We start from the raw sequence: 18,661 nt of genomic DNA on the forward strand, positions 1-18,661 counted from the left end.
ATCACTTTTTCTCTTAATCACTCTTTCTTTTAATCCCTCTCCCTGTTTTTTAAAATTAATGTCAAACCAAATAAACATTTAATTAAAATGAGAGAAATATATGTTTTAGCATTTTATTTTTATTTTTTTATTATGCTTAGAATACTTTGCAAATCAGTGTTCTAAAAAATCAATTAAATGAAAAATATAATTGAAAATTTAAAAAATATGTAATATTAATTTTTTAAATTCATGCATGATACAGATTTATATCTAGTATTGCTCTATATGAACTCTTATATGACAAAGTAATTGATTTTTTTCATTTTAATTTATTTTTTATTTAAACAAATTATTGTCAAAATCTATTTCAATAATAAATAATTAATAAATTGCTATTTTAGATAATGATTTGTAAGAAAATAAGAGGTATAATATTACACAAAATCAAGTACTCGAACAGGAACTATAAGGAAACATAGCTAACTAAATGCAAATAGATAAAATTCTATACAGCATGTCAAAATTGAAAATCTCGGGACCAGAGATTAGAAATATACAAGTACAGAAATTTGCAACAATGTTGCAAAATGTAGCTCAGTATCAACCATTGAAACATTCATTGATGATACAATCCCATTACCCCGAATGCCACTAAATAGCTCCCGCCTAGACGAGATTTTGGGGATCGGGTGTACAAAACTCTACCCTTGTAAAATTGAATTGAATAGCCTCAAACGAAGATTTTAAGGGGTGAATGATGTATATCTGTATCATATGTGCATTGAATGTACAGAGAGCTCCGAGGAGACATTTTAATATGAAGATATAGAAAAAATAAAACCTCTCTTTTGATGCCTAAATTGTTTAAAGGCAATATCACCAGCATAACCTAGCAAATTTGTGCTGTTCCCACCGAAGAAGCCTATATCTTCAATGAACTTGAATGTGATTCAGGTGATTCATTCCACTCTATCTATGCATCTTACAAAATCGCCATACTTCTCCATGTAGGGGGTTATTCCTTCTGCATCAGGAAATATAAGTTCATACAGCATGCTAGAAAAGAAGGCATGAAGGTTTATTGTATCATCAGATAAACTATAGATCGAGAACCCAGCACACACTTTCTACAATAGAGTAGCTGAAATGAAAATTTTCAATTCCCCTATACAAGTTGATCATAAATGATATTGCAATCAGGAGAGGGATCGGGATCAAAGGAGCACGATTTGCTAAAATGATTTGGATACTCCAGCAAATATGTGAGGGCCTAGTCGAAAATACAAGCACAATATGTCCAACCAATCTGATAATCCCTCCCCTTACTCAAACCAGCTGCTGAGTTTTTAAGTAAAAAATTCTAAAATAATCACAAGTAAAAGCTTATAATCCAGCACAATAATTCAGTTCAGGTTATGCCAAGTAGGATACCTTCAGGGGAAATTTTAGCACCAGAACTTACTACTTGCTAACAAAATTGAATGAAGTATCTTCCAAACAACATATATACTTATAAAGCAGATTACAAAACCCTACAATCTAATTTTCTACAGAGACAACAACTAAAATTTTGCAGTCTTCTGTTCAGTGTCCACTGTCCACTGATCATATATAAAGCAAAAAAGTCCTTCGAAGCGATTAAAAAAAACTTAACATTTCAAAATTATGTATTATACAATCACCTTTTGGCGCTTAGGATTTGGTCCAAGATTAGCATCATCATTTTGCCTCGAAGTCCCAACTTCATTGTCCTCAGCCTGTAACATGTTCATGTTAGTATAAAATCGCAAAATGAGGTTACGCACAAAAAATCTCACAGAAATTTCCATGATATGCTTATTTATTCCCAACTATCTGTTTCTTTTTTTCTTTTTTTTTTTTTTTTTTTTTTTTTGTCATATGCACATGTATTTTACAATGGTCCATGGACATAAGCAGTATTGCCCAATGTTATCAGGATTTGATGGGATTCGAGAAACGAAAATGGAAACCGAAAATGTAGGAAACGACAAACACTGATTTACTATTAAAAAATAAATGTAATGAAAAGAGTAAACGGAAATTGTCAAACAAAAACAGAGGGGTAAAAAAAATTAAGAAAAAGAAAAGCAAAATAAAAGATTTTAAGATTAAAAAATTAAAATGATTAAAGAAAAATATAGGAATAAAAGGGAAAAGAAAAAAGCATGTAAGATCTTATTAAAAGAAAGACATAGCTGAACAATTAAATACTCAAGTAAATTTAAAACGGACTGAAGGCATAACTAAAATAATTGTTAAATATACTCATATTTTCAAGACTACCTAGCATATTTCCAAGACACATGTAAATAATCAGTCTAATTCAACAAGAAAGAGTACAAAAAAAACATAAGAAAAATGTTGGAAGATAAAAGGAAATGAAGTTTTCAGTTAGTTTTTCTTTTTCCTATTTCTCTTATTCTCTTCATTTTCTTAAGTACTTTATTTAGTGTTTAGTTTCTTATTTTCACTTCAAATCACACCATCTTCGGGTGATTGAGAAGGACTACGACTCCAGCGAACGGAAACATTTCCAGCGGCAGTTCAGCTTGTGAATCCATACGGTTTCAGTATGAACGATACAAAGCGCGTAACAGGGGGACGTTTCGCTTTTCGCGCTTCTATGGTATTGCCTATCCAATGGGTCATAAAAACACAATAGAAGTGCTTACTGGAGTTGAAGTGGGGCCATCTCCCAGCAGAGAAGCATCAGCCCCAGAGTTCTCTGAAATTAAAGGCATAATCTGTTGAAGTATCCTAGACAAGAACAATCCTTCCTCAGTCGGCATAGGTTCAGCTTCATGTCCAGCCACATCGCTACTCCTTTCTTGCTCCATAACAGATCCAGTTGCTGCACCTTGTGAGCTCACACTTTCTACTTGGAACTCACTTCCAGGGAAGAGGCTTCTCAGGGATTGAAGAATAACCGGAGGGATCTGCCCATCAGAATTCTGATCATTCTCACTGCCTCCATTGGACAAAAAGTTGATATCAATGGTGCGAGATGTAATTGATTCCCTTTGTCCAGGACTGGAAACTTGAGCTCTACCTGTTCCAAGAATACAAATAGGCCACTTCTCATGTACACTTCAAAACATACCACATAATAAACTAATACACATTATCACAATAATTGAAGACAAAATCCTCCAAGTCCTAATAAACTGAATAGATATGTAATTAAACACTGAACAAGCATTCCAAGAAAAATCCAACAGCAACCAGGTCACTAAGTTGTCATATAAGTTACATATATAATTTCAAACATCCTGGATGCCTCAAGTCAGGTGAAGCAATAATGCAAACCTAATCTTACATTATATCACTCAGTAGTTCATCACAAAATAAAGTCTGTATTTCTAACAAGATGAAGGTGATGCCGAATGCAAATATACATGATACAACCCTACATGGACGTGCTATTTTAAATGGTAAATACCTCAAACGAAGCCCAAAGATTTAAGTAGACTGGTCAAAAGAATCAGATTACATTAAGAGGTTTAAAATGATATGTACATATCAACTCACGAATCACAAGAACATGGTGATCAAAGATAATAATAAAATTATCCACTTGATATACTGAAAATCCTCAAGCAAGAGAAGCTTTGCTAAGATGCCAAAATGCAAGTGACCACTCAACGAATAGACTCAACCCGAACAAAAGTGTCAAATTCAGAAAACAGAAGATTAGCACACTGAAACTTGAGCAAGAGAAGCATTGCTATGATGCAAAAAATGCAGTTGACCACCCAACCAATATACTCAAACAGAACACACGAGCCAAATTCAGAAAAAGGAAGGGTAGCAAACTGAATCTCAGAAAGAAGGAAAAACAGGTTCCTTGTCAAGTGATCCATGAAACAAATAATTGACAGCATAACTACTACCTAATAAACATCTGAAATAAGCAACGCAATAAAAATTTACACCCTCAACAGCATCATGTTGAGAAACATCCAACTTCACTATTCAAAGAATTTCAACTTTGAAATGTTTGCTTCATTTATAGGTGTAAACCACAAAACAAAATGAAAGAGATACTCTAATAAAACAAAAACTAATGAAATGTCTGGCAAGTACTTCACTTGTACCGTTATACCTTGAAAGCTGATGGTCACAAAAAAAAGTTTTCAGCACCAATGTTATATGTGACCTATTGTTTGAAACAGGTGTAAGCTAATTTAATACATCAGAAAGCCAACAAAGTACAAAAAGAATCAGCCCCTAACAAAATTCTTAGTTTCTCAATCCTTTCACATTATGTCAAGATATAGAAAGCAAACAAATCATAACTAAAAGCGGAAAAAAGTCACAGTCTTACAACTTGCATCATAAATTTTCCTCGTACATGGACACAAGGTCATACACTCGTAGAACCCTCCATATCAGCAAATATACTCAAGGTCACTGCTACAGTGCTACCAAGGCATAAAATGCCAAACCAAATCTGAATGTAAGATTCTGCAGGTGAGAAAGTGTTACTAATTGTAATAAAGTATTCAGCTCCTATCAGGTTTCATATTTCACCTTTGTTACATTTTACAATCTACTTGTAGCCTAACTTGCAATCATACAGCCCCCTCATGGGTAATCAGATACAGAATCCTCTCACCTCCATCACTGTTATAGACCAAATGGGAAAAGACTAGCCTATTGAGCACATTTGATCTACACACATAAAATGCGAGATAAGCAATCGATTCATCACAATCGACCCCCCTAGGGCTAAACGTCCTCGTTTGTTACAACTAGGTTGGACACGGCCCTGTGAGTGCAACTCGTTTAACCAAGGCTACCACGCACACACAAAATGGGAGAGCTCATCCCAAAAACTAACCTATAAGGCGAGAGATCCAATTTAATCTATCAACCCCTAATTAGTTGCCTAGATAATCAATGTAGGACAAGTCTCATTATTTGCAATGGGATCAAATCCATTTGTCATACACAGTGATCAAAACTCCAGCTCACAACTGCTACGTAAAGTGTCATAGATAGAATAAGTTCCTGTTTTAAATTTCTAGCATTTCAGTATCAATCATCATAAATATCCGACTTAAATTTCTTTCTCAAATTGTCAGCGCAATCTTCCTTATTAAATCCAACCTTAAAGCCACCTCACAAATTAATATATAAAATAGACTAATATCTTGTGAATTTATAGTTTAATACAACCCCACCAAGAATAGCAAACAACATCCTGCAGTATGCAGAATTCTGCTAGCAGAGTGCATGAATTAAAAATAAACTATAAGAAAGTCAAGTACTTTTCTGATTACCATTTCCAGCAGGACCTGCAGATATAGTGCTGTTGTGTAGCAGGTTTAGACTGCCACTAGAGTTACGTACATCGGAAGGTTGATTTCCTGCTCTACTACTCACATAGGCCATGCCTGTTCCAAAATAAGGATATACTAGACCTGAACCATCAGATGTGTGTTGCGGTGAACGGTTTAGGTCAGGAACAGAAGCCATCATTGTCCTGAAAGGTAATATACGAACAGCTGGACCATTATTTGAAGATGGAGCAGTTGAGATCCCAGTAGATGATTGGTTAGACAGAGCTTCTCCACTAACATTGGTAGTCCGATCGCTTTGACCTGTAGATTGCCGAGATCCAAAAGGTTCCGTTTGAAGAGTAGATGACCCGACTGCAAAAAATTAATCAATAATTCGGAATGACGAAGCACTGCTGCACTGAAAAGTGTATACAATAGAATAAACAAACAAATAGAAGCAATATGGCAAACCTCTTCGTATTTGTATATCTATACGTCTTGGAACAAAACCACCACCAATAGCATTCATCATACCAGAGCTAGATTGCGTTGCTCCTGAAATAGGGGTACTGAAACTGGCTCCAGGCTGGAATGGAAGAGGCTGTAAAAAGTTTCTTCAATCAGTAAAACATTAAAAGAATGTGCACAGAACTCAGTAGGAGATCCAAGAAGTACCTGAACCATAAGTGGATTAGGCCCAGATGATGAAATAAAAACTGCAGGCCCAGCATTGACTACAGCTTCTGACTGTAAAGAAATATAAATAATAGGAAAATAATCAATAATTGCAACAAAAATGTGAAATATGAACAAGGTGAGAGGTTTTGACTCACAGGTGATCTGCCAAGTCTCAGTGTCGTGACTGTACGACCAATCTCGAGAAAATATGCACCTAGGTTCTGCAAAAGAATCCCACTTCTCAATGCACCAGATTGAGCAGTAACCCTCACTGCTGGATCTGTCATATTCTCCTGATTCTGCAACTGCCTTTCAAGTTGCTGAAATCAATTCAAACACATTTGGAACAAGAAAATCTCAGAAAAACAGGCAGAATTAAAGGAGTCTCCAAATAATTCTCAAGCTCATAAAACAAAAGGCACACCATCATAATTAAACCATTGCTAGCTTAAAACAAGAAGATTGAGACTAGACAATCAAGAAGGTCCGAGATCCATCGCACTATGTTAGACAAAGAGAGTTCTTGCCATTTAGCTTTAAAGAACATACAAGCAAACACTCTTCTACTTGCTGATTGAGCATCTCTCTTGTAGCAGATAACAGTCCTGCCAATGATGCTGGAGAAGGAAGCCCTTCTTGAGCACTCACTGATTGTGCCACAGAACTTGATCCACCTTCATTCCCTTGAAGAGAAGCACCACTGTCAGTGCCACTAGGTCTTGCTGTTTGAATAATTAGGAAAATGTGCGTTAATGAGCTAGCCAAGCAACAAAAGATTCATATCAATTAGAAGATATCACATAATATGTGGAACTAACCACTCTCTATAAATTCCTGTCTCATATGACTCAAATACTGTGATAAGGTCGCAAGAGCATCAGGGACCACCTGCAATACCCATTAAATATGGCAAGTTAATAAGGAACAGCATCAGAAAACAAAATACAATAGTAAAAATCCTGCCACTAGCAGTATCTGGGAGATACGAATGTACGTTACAGTACAAAAATGGAACCCAGAAGGTGTCAAACTATGCAAAGGCAGCAGCATTACGGATAAATGCAATCTTAACACTTGTCAAATTAAGGTCACAGTTGACAAAAAATTTAACATAAGTACCGGGGCCTGTAGGGACCCAACAGAAAAACCCGTAGAAATTCCAAAAGTGTTGGGCAGCCTAGATCTGTCACTGGAAATTGTCAACCCAGATTGTTCAGGTTGTGTATGGGTTGCATTTGTGCTAAGATCCATAGCAGTAGACTCTCCAGGTCTGTCACTAACATGATCCTGCATGAAAAAATCTCAAATTTATAAAACAAGGAGAATGCACATGAGCCAAAGTCCTAACACAGAAGATAATAAAGACAAACAGAATATTCTGATATTCATCAAACCAGATTTCTGCTTCTAAATATCGACTTTCCCTTGCTTTCCATAATCAAGAAAACAGCTACAAGCCCACAACAGATGCTTTGTTGGTAGCCTCCATTTAATTAAAAAGACATTCACTTGTATTTCCCTAAGAACTCGATTGGATAGAAATAAATGGAGGCAAAGAAAAGGGGAGGAACAATGATTGTTCCTTTATTTGGAAAGCAAATGGAGAGAGAAGGCAAATGAAGTTATGGGTCTCTTCAAATTCTTTTCACAACAAAAAAATTGAAAGGGAAGCTCACTCACCTCCCTTCTCCCTCTCCTTTCCTCACCCAATGAAATCCAAAAATGTATATATTATTTGAATACTTCAAATTATACTTGTACCAACAATCTACATTCGTCCATGCCTTTGTTGTTATCTTTTCACCCCCATCCCCCCTATAATAAGAAAAATGTGATACATTCTTAAAAAATTAATCGAATAATCAACTAGTCTAAGATCTAAAAATCAAAATTACCCCAATACTAATTCCTTCATTGCCACTTCCAGGATTTGCAAGTCCAATAGAACCAAGCACGGCAGATATAATCTGAATAGAAACGAGAACACATTAGAAAAGAGACAGAAAAGTGAACAGCTCAGCCACAAAGAGAGCATAGACTCACCCGGTTAACATCTGGAAGAACTCTATCCCCTTGTCCAGGCATATTAAAAGTTTCAACGACAATACCAGGAGCAAGTTGATAATATTGACCACGATTGCCAGCCAATGGATCAACAGCTGCAAAAAATTTGGAGTTCAAACTTCAAAAACATCTTTGATGTCCTTAGAAAAGAATATGTATTCTAAGGCATCAAAAATAGAAAAGATAAATGGATAAAAAAATACATCCTAAAAATAAATTTCACATTTTGCAATATGAATATCCCCAAAAAGAACTTTGCCACGAGTGGTTTAGGTTTTCTAGCAAATAAAGGAGGGTTCTGGTAATTTAGTGGCACCCAGCTTAAAGCATTGTTAAATCTTAAGACAAGAGTCGAACACAAATTAAAGAGGGACGTCCCCTAATCAGCGACACATTGCACTTCCCAATTGCGAGTACAGTGTAAGTATGTAAGATGTTTTAGATCGTCACCAAGATGTAGTGTTCCACATGGCGAGTCAAATGAGCAAGTGCTCTACACTTTAGCACTAAGGCACTAGTATTAAATTAAGTATGTAAGGGTTGCTAGGTCATCACTCGTAAACAATGCACATCTCTTGAACATATCAAATGAGCAAAAATTGTTAGGTTTTACGGATAAAAGATCAAGAAAAAGAATAACATTAAAGCTAAAACACACACATAATAATCCTATAGGATGGCCAAAAGGAGACAAACAATTAGAAACGATCTTCGCTAAAGGAAATGTATCAATGATAAACAGCACAACAATTTAGTCCATGATGAAAAGATCAAGTATAAATTGATTGAGTACTTTGACGAGTTTTCCAAAGGATGTCAAGGAAGGAGACATGAGAAATCTTGATGCATCGAGCGAATGTTCATAAAGAAAAGTGTGAAATGAATAAAAAAAGTGAAGGTGAACGGAACTTTGTAGAAAACAAAACAAAAGTTAAGAAACTAGTGAAACCTAACGATATTCCTATTTAAGGCTTGAAACTTGAGATATGTAAGGCAGATGGGATTGAATTGGTTGATTGTGCTTTTTAACAAGATTTAAAAATCAACCAAGATACCTTAGATGCTAACCACTATGTACCTATCCATAAAAACCAATGAAATAAGCAATGAATATTTTGACTAATTACGCTTATGAGGCACACCATATAGCTATGGAAGAGAGTGATCAGCCCAAAACCAATGTGGTTGGATGAGAGGATGATGAACCATTGAAGCTATTCATCACAACACAAGTGAAAATGTTACTGATTATAAGTCTCGAGAAATTATTATAGGAAGATGGAGGTAGTTAATATGAGATGTGTATTTAAGGATGGATGAGTTGAATAAATTCTAAATGAAGACATAAAATAGGTTTTGAAGTCGCAAGTAATGAACACAAAATTAGAGAAAATCATTTGTTAATTAGGTAATATTGAAATAAGACCGATTAGGACAAAAGTTGAAGCTTTGGAAAGCTTAGAAGAGGAAAACGTACAATGAAGATGACTTCGATGACAGAAGAGAAGAATTACATAAAGAATCGAAATTTTGCACGAGTATATGACAACAGATGAAATGAATGCTTGGAATTAAGGCATTAGGCATAATTGCTTATGATTTTTCCCATTTCTTTCTTCAGCCCACTAAGCTTTGCTTCACTTTCCAGCACTTAAGTAGCGGGAGGACATATTAAAGTAAACTGCTCAGAAAAGAAAACTTTGTCTCAAATACAACATTAAGTCCACGACACAAAATGTATGCACATAAAAACATACATTTTTGTCATCAAAACAATCCCATTTGAACGTCACACAACACAATTAATGACATCTTCAATGAAAACTTCACAATAAACTTTCAACTAGGTTTTTCATATTTTACAATACAAAGCAAATACTAACAAATTACAATGACTAGAACTCTAAAACCTAGAGCAGCAAAGATTTTATTGATTAAGTGCAAATCAAGTCACAACCCTACAAAGCTATTAATCATAGACATATCACTCAATAAACTCTGATAGCAAACACTTTAAATGAAGCATTGTGTATCTGTCTTTTTTTGGAGAAGTGCATCATACTGCAAAATGTTCTTTATATTTTGTGGTGAAATGTTTATTTATAGCATATGTTTTCCTATATGTCTCAGACTTTTTAAAAGGGATATATCTTATGCATTGTAAGATCATGTCCTGAACTGCTCATGACACAGCAGATTATTAGCCATGGGTGATTGGTACTAGAAGAAAACTGATACCCCGCACAGAGAAACCAAAATACTCCTATCAATAAAGTATACAAGACAAATAAAAACTGGTAAAAGAGACTATCTCTTAGAAGTGTTCAAAACTGATCTGATTATCCGAAATTTACCCGACCTTGTAACCAAATCCGATTTAACCCGATTTGAAACCGTGCCGAAACATTTAATCTGAAATTAACCCGATGACCCGAATGAACACCTCTACTATCTCTTAAAAAGAAACGAGAATGAGAATGCGAAACCAATATCCTTTATACATCAATATGTTGGCAAACCTGAATCAGGTAAGCTCCCCGATGATGATGCATTTGGTTCTCGGACTACAAGGTGCAGAGTATGGCCGTCTTCCACATCTAGCTTAAGTTAAGTAAACTTGATTATAGCAACAAGCCAGTCATACAAGGTTGTCACACAAAAATTTATATGGCAGATGTTCTTTAGTAAAACAATGTCCTTTATTCTACAGTAAACATTCTCATAAAAATCAAAGTTATAGATTAGATCATAAAAAAAATAATTAATAAGACATTGAACCATATATAACATGAAGAGCTACACACAAGCATCACAATGAGCATAACATGGCGACCTAAACCTAACCTGAAATTAATGGGTTTAGGCTGCGATTCTAGACCCAATTTATTAAGTGTGTCAACCCGTTATCAAATGAGCCCATCAACATCAACAACAATGCCATAGCCTTAATCCCAAAAAGGGTCAGCAACTACATAAATCACTATATCCATTCAAGGGTCGTCCACATGCATTCTCCTACACCATTCATTACCATATTCTACCATCTTAATTTGTAAGTCTAGACCTTCATATCATGTTCAACTCATGTCCTTCAAGTCATCTTCGGTCTTCCTTTCCTCTTTTTGTAATCCAAGCTCAAACTTTCTATTTTTCTATTCCCCGTCTTTGCACATGCCTAAACTATCTTAAATGATTATCTTATGCTCAATATTTGTAACTCCTAAACCTTTTCTTATATCTTTGTTACGAATTCTATCCCTTAAGGTATGTTCACTCATCCATCGAAACATTTGCATTTCCGTTACTCTCATCTTTTTTCTATGATCATTCATAAAAGCCAATATTCTGATCTATATAGTAGCGTTGATCTAGGGTCGTCATTCGATATAACTTGTCCTATATCTTTAAGGACACACCTCGATCACATAATATTCCAATAGCTGCTCTTTTGTCACCCAAACTTAATTCTATGGCCAATCTTGTTGGATATCCCACTACACTAAAACATGAGCGTAAGGTATTTGAAGCATCCATTTGGAGTGATTTCTTTCTCTCCTAGGTTCTTGGTGCATCTCAATATCTGGTTTGTGCTAAAGCTACACTCCATGTACTCTATTTTGATCTGACTTAATTTAAAACCTTGTGACTTCAATTCTTATCTCAATCATTCTAACTTAGCATTTCCCCACCCTAGTGTCATCTACCAAAACAATGTCATCAACAAAAATTTAGTGATAACTTCTCTATAAAACTTAGTCACATCCCATAATCATGAACCAAGTGACTTACATCACCGTATTGTAAAGGTTTTTTGTTTAATGTGACCAAAATATAGGTCGCATTGGCGGTGAAATTATCCGTATTGAACGTGATATCCGTTTTGCAACCGTACACCACACCATGCTAGAAACCATATTTTTACACTATAAGCGATACAATACCCTTTGACCTTGACCTACCTTACTTACAACCATTGTTAACAGGACCGAGGAACAATCCGAGTTGCAAAATGGCGTAGGGGCCAAAATGCACCAATATAAAAACTTTTGGGTGGGAACGAAAAACTTTTGGGTCGAGTTTTTTTTCGTACGATTTATTCCGGATCAAGGTATGATTTGGGATAGAGTACTTTAACATTATGAAGTATTTTTTATGCTCCCTCATATTCATTTTAAGTCTCTCATTTTTTTATTAAGTCAAGTCACCTTAAATGTCTCATTTTTATTTCGGGTATGTTAAGTTTACCAATTTACCCTTACTAAACTTAACCTTTTCACACATTTACATGTACTAACCCCACTTTACCCCTATCAAATTTAAAAACACTACACTTTTTCTCTTTTTACATGTGGTTCCATTTGTCCACCTAAAACTGGTGAAAAGTCAAATGGGACACTTACGATGAATAGGAGGGAGTATAAATTTCAAGTTTAAAAATGTGATTAAAGTTGAGAAGACTATTTGGTAAAATAATTCTAACTTATTGTCATACTTCATTAGTTCATTTATTACATATGCACACACCAAATTACCAATGTAAACATGTGATCAGAAAATCAATTTATTCTACTACCCCTAGCTACAGTACTAGTGTACTCAAATACATAGTACCCTTAAAAATAAAATCAAATAAAAGAAATACTTTTGTTGACAGCCCACATGCCCCTCTAGTCTCCACCTCTCCACATTAATTATAATCTTCTCAAAAGAAGAAATCCTCAAATGTTGTAATTCTACCAAAAAAAAGTGTATTAATTATTAATTACTAAACAAAAGTGTGTTAATAATTAATTACTAAAATACAATTAGTTTCCCTTTTACTCGTCTTCTTATTCATCTTCAAGAAACTTGAAGCTTCAATGGGTTCATCTCCCCCTTATCCCATGTCTTCTTTAAAAAGCAAATTACTGGAGCTTTAATGGTGTTTATTATATCCACTCTTCATTATCTTTATTTTCAAGAAACAATAAACAAGTAAGTTTTTATAATGAAATTTCTTTTCACTATTTTTAATTGCAATAAGGGTTTGCGATCATTTGATTGTTCCAGATCATGATTCCACGTAATCTGGAACGTCGGTGACCAGCGATTGGTTACTTAGCTATACTGATGTCATTTTTGAAACATGAAGGTTGCATTTCTCAAAAAGGAAACATTGAGGCAATAGTTTGCAAAACACGTAAACATAAAGGTTGTTCGCAAAATATTCATTGTAGAATTCTAAACTTGCAAAAAATACATGTCTAACACATTTAATCAATCGAGTTAATCCATAAAACCTAAACTTAATCCATTTTATAATTACATAGTTTCTCTAGTACTAAGTCATAAGTCATAAACATAAAATCTTAAATTGAGCCCAAAAAATATGACGCAACCCCATGATGAACAATATGGAAAACCAAAAAATGAAAACAAAATCATAAAAGCCTATGATATTCAAGCATCTACTAGGTTCCAACCTATCATTTTCAAATTAGGGTTCTTTCTCAATTCCCTCCTCTCTTCCCTATTTAGCATTGCGACTACATTTCTAATGTATCGAGTTTAAGTCTCTAATATCTTGATGTTTTTTAGCCTTTTCATTTTTCCTGCTCACTCTATAAAAAGGAAGATGAAACCCAGAAAACTAAAGAAAATCCACTTAAAAACAATTTCTTAAAACAAAAAAATCAATTTAATTTAATTATATTTTCAAATATATTTTTTATACAAAACATATCTCGTACCCAATTGTTTCCGAGTCAATCAAGGTTGCATTTCTTATTCCCGTTCCCATTCCCCATTCTAAACTAAGTGTTCTTCCAAGTAACAACGCTCTTATTATTATGATACAAGATTTGGCATAAATAATTAAGTCATGAAACCAAGATAATAAGACCATTACCATACATGACAAGACACAATCTCAGTCATCCACAAAAGGATCTTCATAAAATTAAAAGAAAGGTGTTGCCTAGGATGGATACATAGTTACGAGCTAAGAAAATTAGCTCCATAGATCTGATTACACCTCAAAAGGTAAAATACATTCTTAAAGACTACTTGAGACAAACTAATGGCAATGCAAACCTTGACTATATGCATCCAAAAAACATTTACTTGCCAAAACAAATCATTTTTCCCCAAATGCCTCTAAACCAGCAACATGATAGTGAACTCAGCTAATACAAAATCGAGTATACATCAAGCTACCTAAACATTACTATTGGATAATAATAGTCTGGGAATGTGTAACTTGAAAGAGGTTGTGAATTCAAGCTTAAGAGATTGTACCATTATTCTACATAAGACAAAAAGTGAGTGAACACTGTATTTTCCTTCCCTGTTCTAGTACCAGCTTTCTCTTCTAAACACATTCTTACTTCCAAGCTAGAATAATTTGAAACATGAGTTCAAGAGTATTTTGGTACTTCAACACAGGAAACCCATTATATCAACAAACCACACAACATCAAGAGCACAGTCAACTCCAATTTTAGAATTCCAAACAATTAAACGACTAAGTTGCATAAACCAAATGAAAATTCATAAACTATATAATAAGTGACTTCCACCGGACAAATAGTTGCAGTATCTAAACTGGACAAAGTAAGACAGGATACGGTATGCCGACAACAGCTGATCATCTTTAAGAACTTTTCCTCGACAAATCAGACGTTGATGCTCTGTAACAACACCTGTTACAGAGGCAATGCGTTCTTTCAGAGCAGGCACAGGCATCTACATACAAGCCCACAAAAAAATAGTTAAAACATAAAAGCTGAAAGTGACATAAGGATGAACTAACAAAATAATACGTCAAAAACAAGGAGCACACAAAAGTGGATTACCTGTTTATCCACTTGTAAGGAATATGTTTGAGAATCCATCGTTTTTATTTTAATCTCTATAGTGGTGGCCGAACTTTCAGTTTCAGCATGCATCGACACATCATTAGCATTGTGGGCCATCTTTTTCGAATCAAAACTAACAAAATAGATTCAAAATGAAATGAGCGGAAGTTCTTATTCTTCAACGAAAAGGTGTTCACAACCAAGATTTCAAAACAATAGTCATGCATGATCACATGTATATATTAACCATAGTTGCACACAAGCATATAAACGTATGATAACCCAGCATACACAAACAAATACCATACACAAAACATCAAAACTGAAACTTCCTAAGTTTTATGTAGTGTAAGCATTACTTTAGTAAGCTCAATATGAACCATTTTTGTTATACATTATGTCGGTCATATTCTTTAAATAGGCAATACAACTATAAGAACAGACTAAGAGTATACTATCATTCCTTAATGACAGTTCTCTTGTTTATAAGCCACTGCTTTCCTTAACATTGCCCATACTATAAACAATTGGAAATGTGATATTTCTCACAAAAATCCTGCAAATGTGGTGAGTGCACATATGCAATCACTCCCCAACTTTATCACACCAAAACACCACATACTGATGATTTGGACCAATATGCCCAACCCACCCTAACATATGATATCACCGATGCCTGATTCATTGGAACCCTTATCTCTATAAATTACATCCAAAATGCATACATGATCTTGGTATATTGCTATTCCAAATTCCAATCATGTGTATTAGTCACTTAGGTCTCTCAATCAGCTGATCCATCCAGAAGTTTGGCCTTTGTCCATCATCATCATCAAATTGAAATAGTTAACAAAGAGTATGAAACTAGTAAACTTAACCATGATTTCAATATATGTAAAAGAAAACAACAATGTTAAACTCTTAATCTCATAAGTGGGTCTGCAACATGAACTAATAATCTATCCCATTACCAGCTAATTCTCCACAATGATTATCCTCAATGCATTCATATTTCTTGTGATACAGATTTCAGAGCAAATTGACAAATGTTAAGTCTCAGACTAAAGGATTCACTATTACAAAATCAGGTACAAAAGCACAAAAATTCTGCCAAAAACCCTACCCCTTACACTACCATAGAGCTATCAAATGGTTAGCTTACCAATCCAAACAAAAAACTGGTATGTAACATGAGTGAATTATATATATAACATTTTAATCCAACCCAATCCAAATAATTAACTGGCATGTACCGTGACTGAAATGTATATATATATATATATATATGTGTGTGTGTGTGTGTGTGTGTGTAACACTTTGACCTGACCCTAAAAACCAGCTGAACAAAACTAGCACACTTGAAAGTTCCTCAGACTAGTTTAAGGCAATCACCAACCTCCAAAAAACACCAACTATTGCCAATATATTTCAAGTTCAATAATATGGTAAGACAGTGAAAACATCTAAAATATAATCAATGACTGTTGTTGTAAAGGTGAAATAAGATGGTGAAGTGGTATTTTCAAGGGTTGTATAAGCAAAAATAGGATAGAATCTAGTTCGCATAAGTAGTTACAAGAAACTCCTTTTCTCTTCATTTTTTCCTCAAAACTGAAACAGATAAAAAGAAATCCATTGCCTAGAGTAGGGGTGGATTCGGAAAAAACACAAGCGATGTCAAATCATGATTGAACTGTAAACACATTCATTAATTGCAATTGAACTCTCAAACTAATTAATATAATAAAATTTGAATATTCAAACTATAATACAACGTTCGAACTATCAAACTAATTGATCACAATTTAAACTTTAATTGACCAATATCTAATGATTCCATCATCTAATTTGAATTACGTCTATGATCTATATTCTATAATCATCAAAATAACACAAAGGTCAAAAGCCCTTAATTTTTGAAAAAAAAAACCCAAAAAAATTAAATGTCAATAAAAATAAAAAAATATGATCGAACTGTTAAAAGAAACAAATGTAAAGGAAATTTAATAATTTATGAGATCGGTTCAAATTTTAAGTTGAGAAATTCACCTAACAAGTAACAAAGGGGAAAGACCAAAACACAATGTCAAGAATCAGTAAATAATGCAGAAACAAGAGTCGATTCTCTGTATTCATTTAGCATAGATGTGGGTGTGACAGACACAAAAGTGTTCCTTAACAAAAGTAAGAACCAACTTGGTGGTTGGAATGTCCTTCACTCATCCCCAACTATTGTCAGCTAAGTGCTAATAATGTTTGTTGTTCTACTGTACTCTAGCTACGACTTCAAGAACTTTCAGTGCCTTTTTTATGGGCTCTATCCTCAGATCATCCTTTCTCGTCTGAGTTCTAAGGCCAATAGGCCATACTATGTTAACATATACCACCTCTCATTTGACTTTCTTGATCTCTAATAATAATTCAACTACCAAAATCTACTACCCCAAATTAGCCAATACCCACTTAGCTATGATTAATTAATATGGTTTCACATCATAAAACCACTGTTTTAATCTCCTCAAATTTCAATCATTTATGGGTTTTTCTCATCTTCGTTACAATTGCACATTTTTTTAAGGGTTTTTCTCATCCATAACAATTGCAAAAATTTAAAAGTTTTACGGAAAGAAAGAAAAAGGAAAAAAAATATATATACTTTGGTGGTTGGCGCCTGGCTGCGGCTGCGGCTGCGGCTGCGGTTGTGGCGCTGTGCAGCAAGTTTGGTGTGGCCTGGGGCGTGGGCTTCCGAGCGTAGGTGAAGGAGGTCAATGAAGGAGTAAGAAAAAGATGGAGGTTTTAGGTTTAGGTCAGAAAAATGGAGAGGAAAGTGTGAGGAATGAGGATGAAGGTTAGAATATGTGTGCTGTACTACAGCGTTATCATTGAGGGTTGAAAACAAAATTAGTTTCAAAATGATTTCGTTAAGGCTTAAACCCGAATCACCGTTGTGAAACACTAAAATATCTGCCAACTGAGTCATCACACTTATTAGCATAATAATGAATATGGATTTATATATAAGTTAAATGTTGTCGGTTGCAACATTAATTCAATGTACATCTGCCCCTGGGCTAGAGATAGAGCTATAACACATGAAATTAATTATAACTAAATCTAAAAGCCTTCACTTCACGTCTAAATCAAAACACTTTAAACAAAACGGAAATATAATTATCAATCTTTACCCATGACCAGATGGCATTAATTACATTTGCATTGTTCAATAAGGTCATGAATCAACATATACACAACATCATTTCCAATAACTAGTCAGTTAACAAATAAAGAGTTAAAAGTTGGATTCTCAAGAATCGATATGCAAAAATACAAATGAATGATAAACCACATTCATTTTTTGGGCCGACAATTGACGGTTTTACACTATCATCCCCGTTACCACATCACAATGTTCGTTACCGCAACCATAATCGTTATTACATTTTTATATTCAGAATCACCATCTAAATTCAAAATGTTTACATCAGATAATCAACTCCTACTGCTCCATAAACCCTCATTTCATTTCAAACATAATATGATCATATCATGTAATCAATTTCCATTCCATAACATCATAAACCCTAATTCAACCTCAAAAACATAATGATTGTATCACGACATTAGCTCATAAATCGTAACTCCATTAATTTTTTTAGTCAAAATTTCAACAAAAAAGAACAAACTTTTAAGCAAGTTTCATCAACACCTACTTATAATTTCAATAATAGAACAGCTAGCCCCTCAATCAAACACAACAATTAGCTACCGAAAAATCAACAAATGAAAATAAAAAAATTA

At 34.4% G+C, this 18,661-nt stretch overlaps 1 protein-coding gene across 5 annotated transcripts; it reads right to left on the bottom strand.

The window, feature by feature from the left end:
* Positions 1-707: 707 nt before the first annotated feature.
* On the bottom strand, positions 708-17,823 carry LOC130828913 (ubiquitin-like domain-containing protein CIP73). Of its 5 annotated transcripts, XM_057694953.1 has the most exons (16): positions 17,520-17,823; positions 14,861-14,996; positions 14,633-14,750; positions 10,547-10,624; positions 8,007-8,122; positions 7,859-7,930; positions 7,083-7,250; positions 6,782-6,851; positions 6,513-6,685; positions 6,119-6,283; positions 5,961-6,032; positions 5,757-5,886; positions 5,286-5,657; positions 2,676-3,052; positions 1,665-1,739; positions 708-1,006 (listed from the first exon to the last, which is right to left on the bottom strand). In XM_057694953.1, the coding sequence occupies exons 2-16, from the start codon at positions 14,978-14,980 to the stop codon at positions 998-1,000; spliced, it is 2,115 nt and encodes a 704-aa protein (XP_057550936.1). In that variant the 5' UTR covers positions 14,981-14,996; positions 17,520-17,823; the 3' UTR covers positions 708-997. The 5 variants fall into 5 exon arrangements, with proteins under 5 accessions (XP_057550936.1, XP_057550937.1, XP_057550938.1 ...); XM_057694954.1 differs by lacking the exon at positions 10,547-10,624 and having other exon boundaries at positions 14,585-14,750; positions 17,520-17,792; XM_057694955.1 differs by lacking the exon at positions 10,547-10,624 and having other exon boundaries at positions 17,520-17,791.
* Between the last annotated feature and the right edge of the window lie 838 nt (positions 17,824-18,661).

This window comes from Amaranthus tricolor, chromosome 12, assembly GCF_026212465.1.
Source record: "Amaranthus tricolor cultivar Red isolate AtriRed21 chromosome 12, ASM2621246v1, whole genome shotgun sequence".
NCBI classification, from domain to species: Eukaryota; Viridiplantae; Streptophyta; class Magnoliopsida; order Caryophyllales; family Amaranthaceae; genus Amaranthus; species Amaranthus tricolor.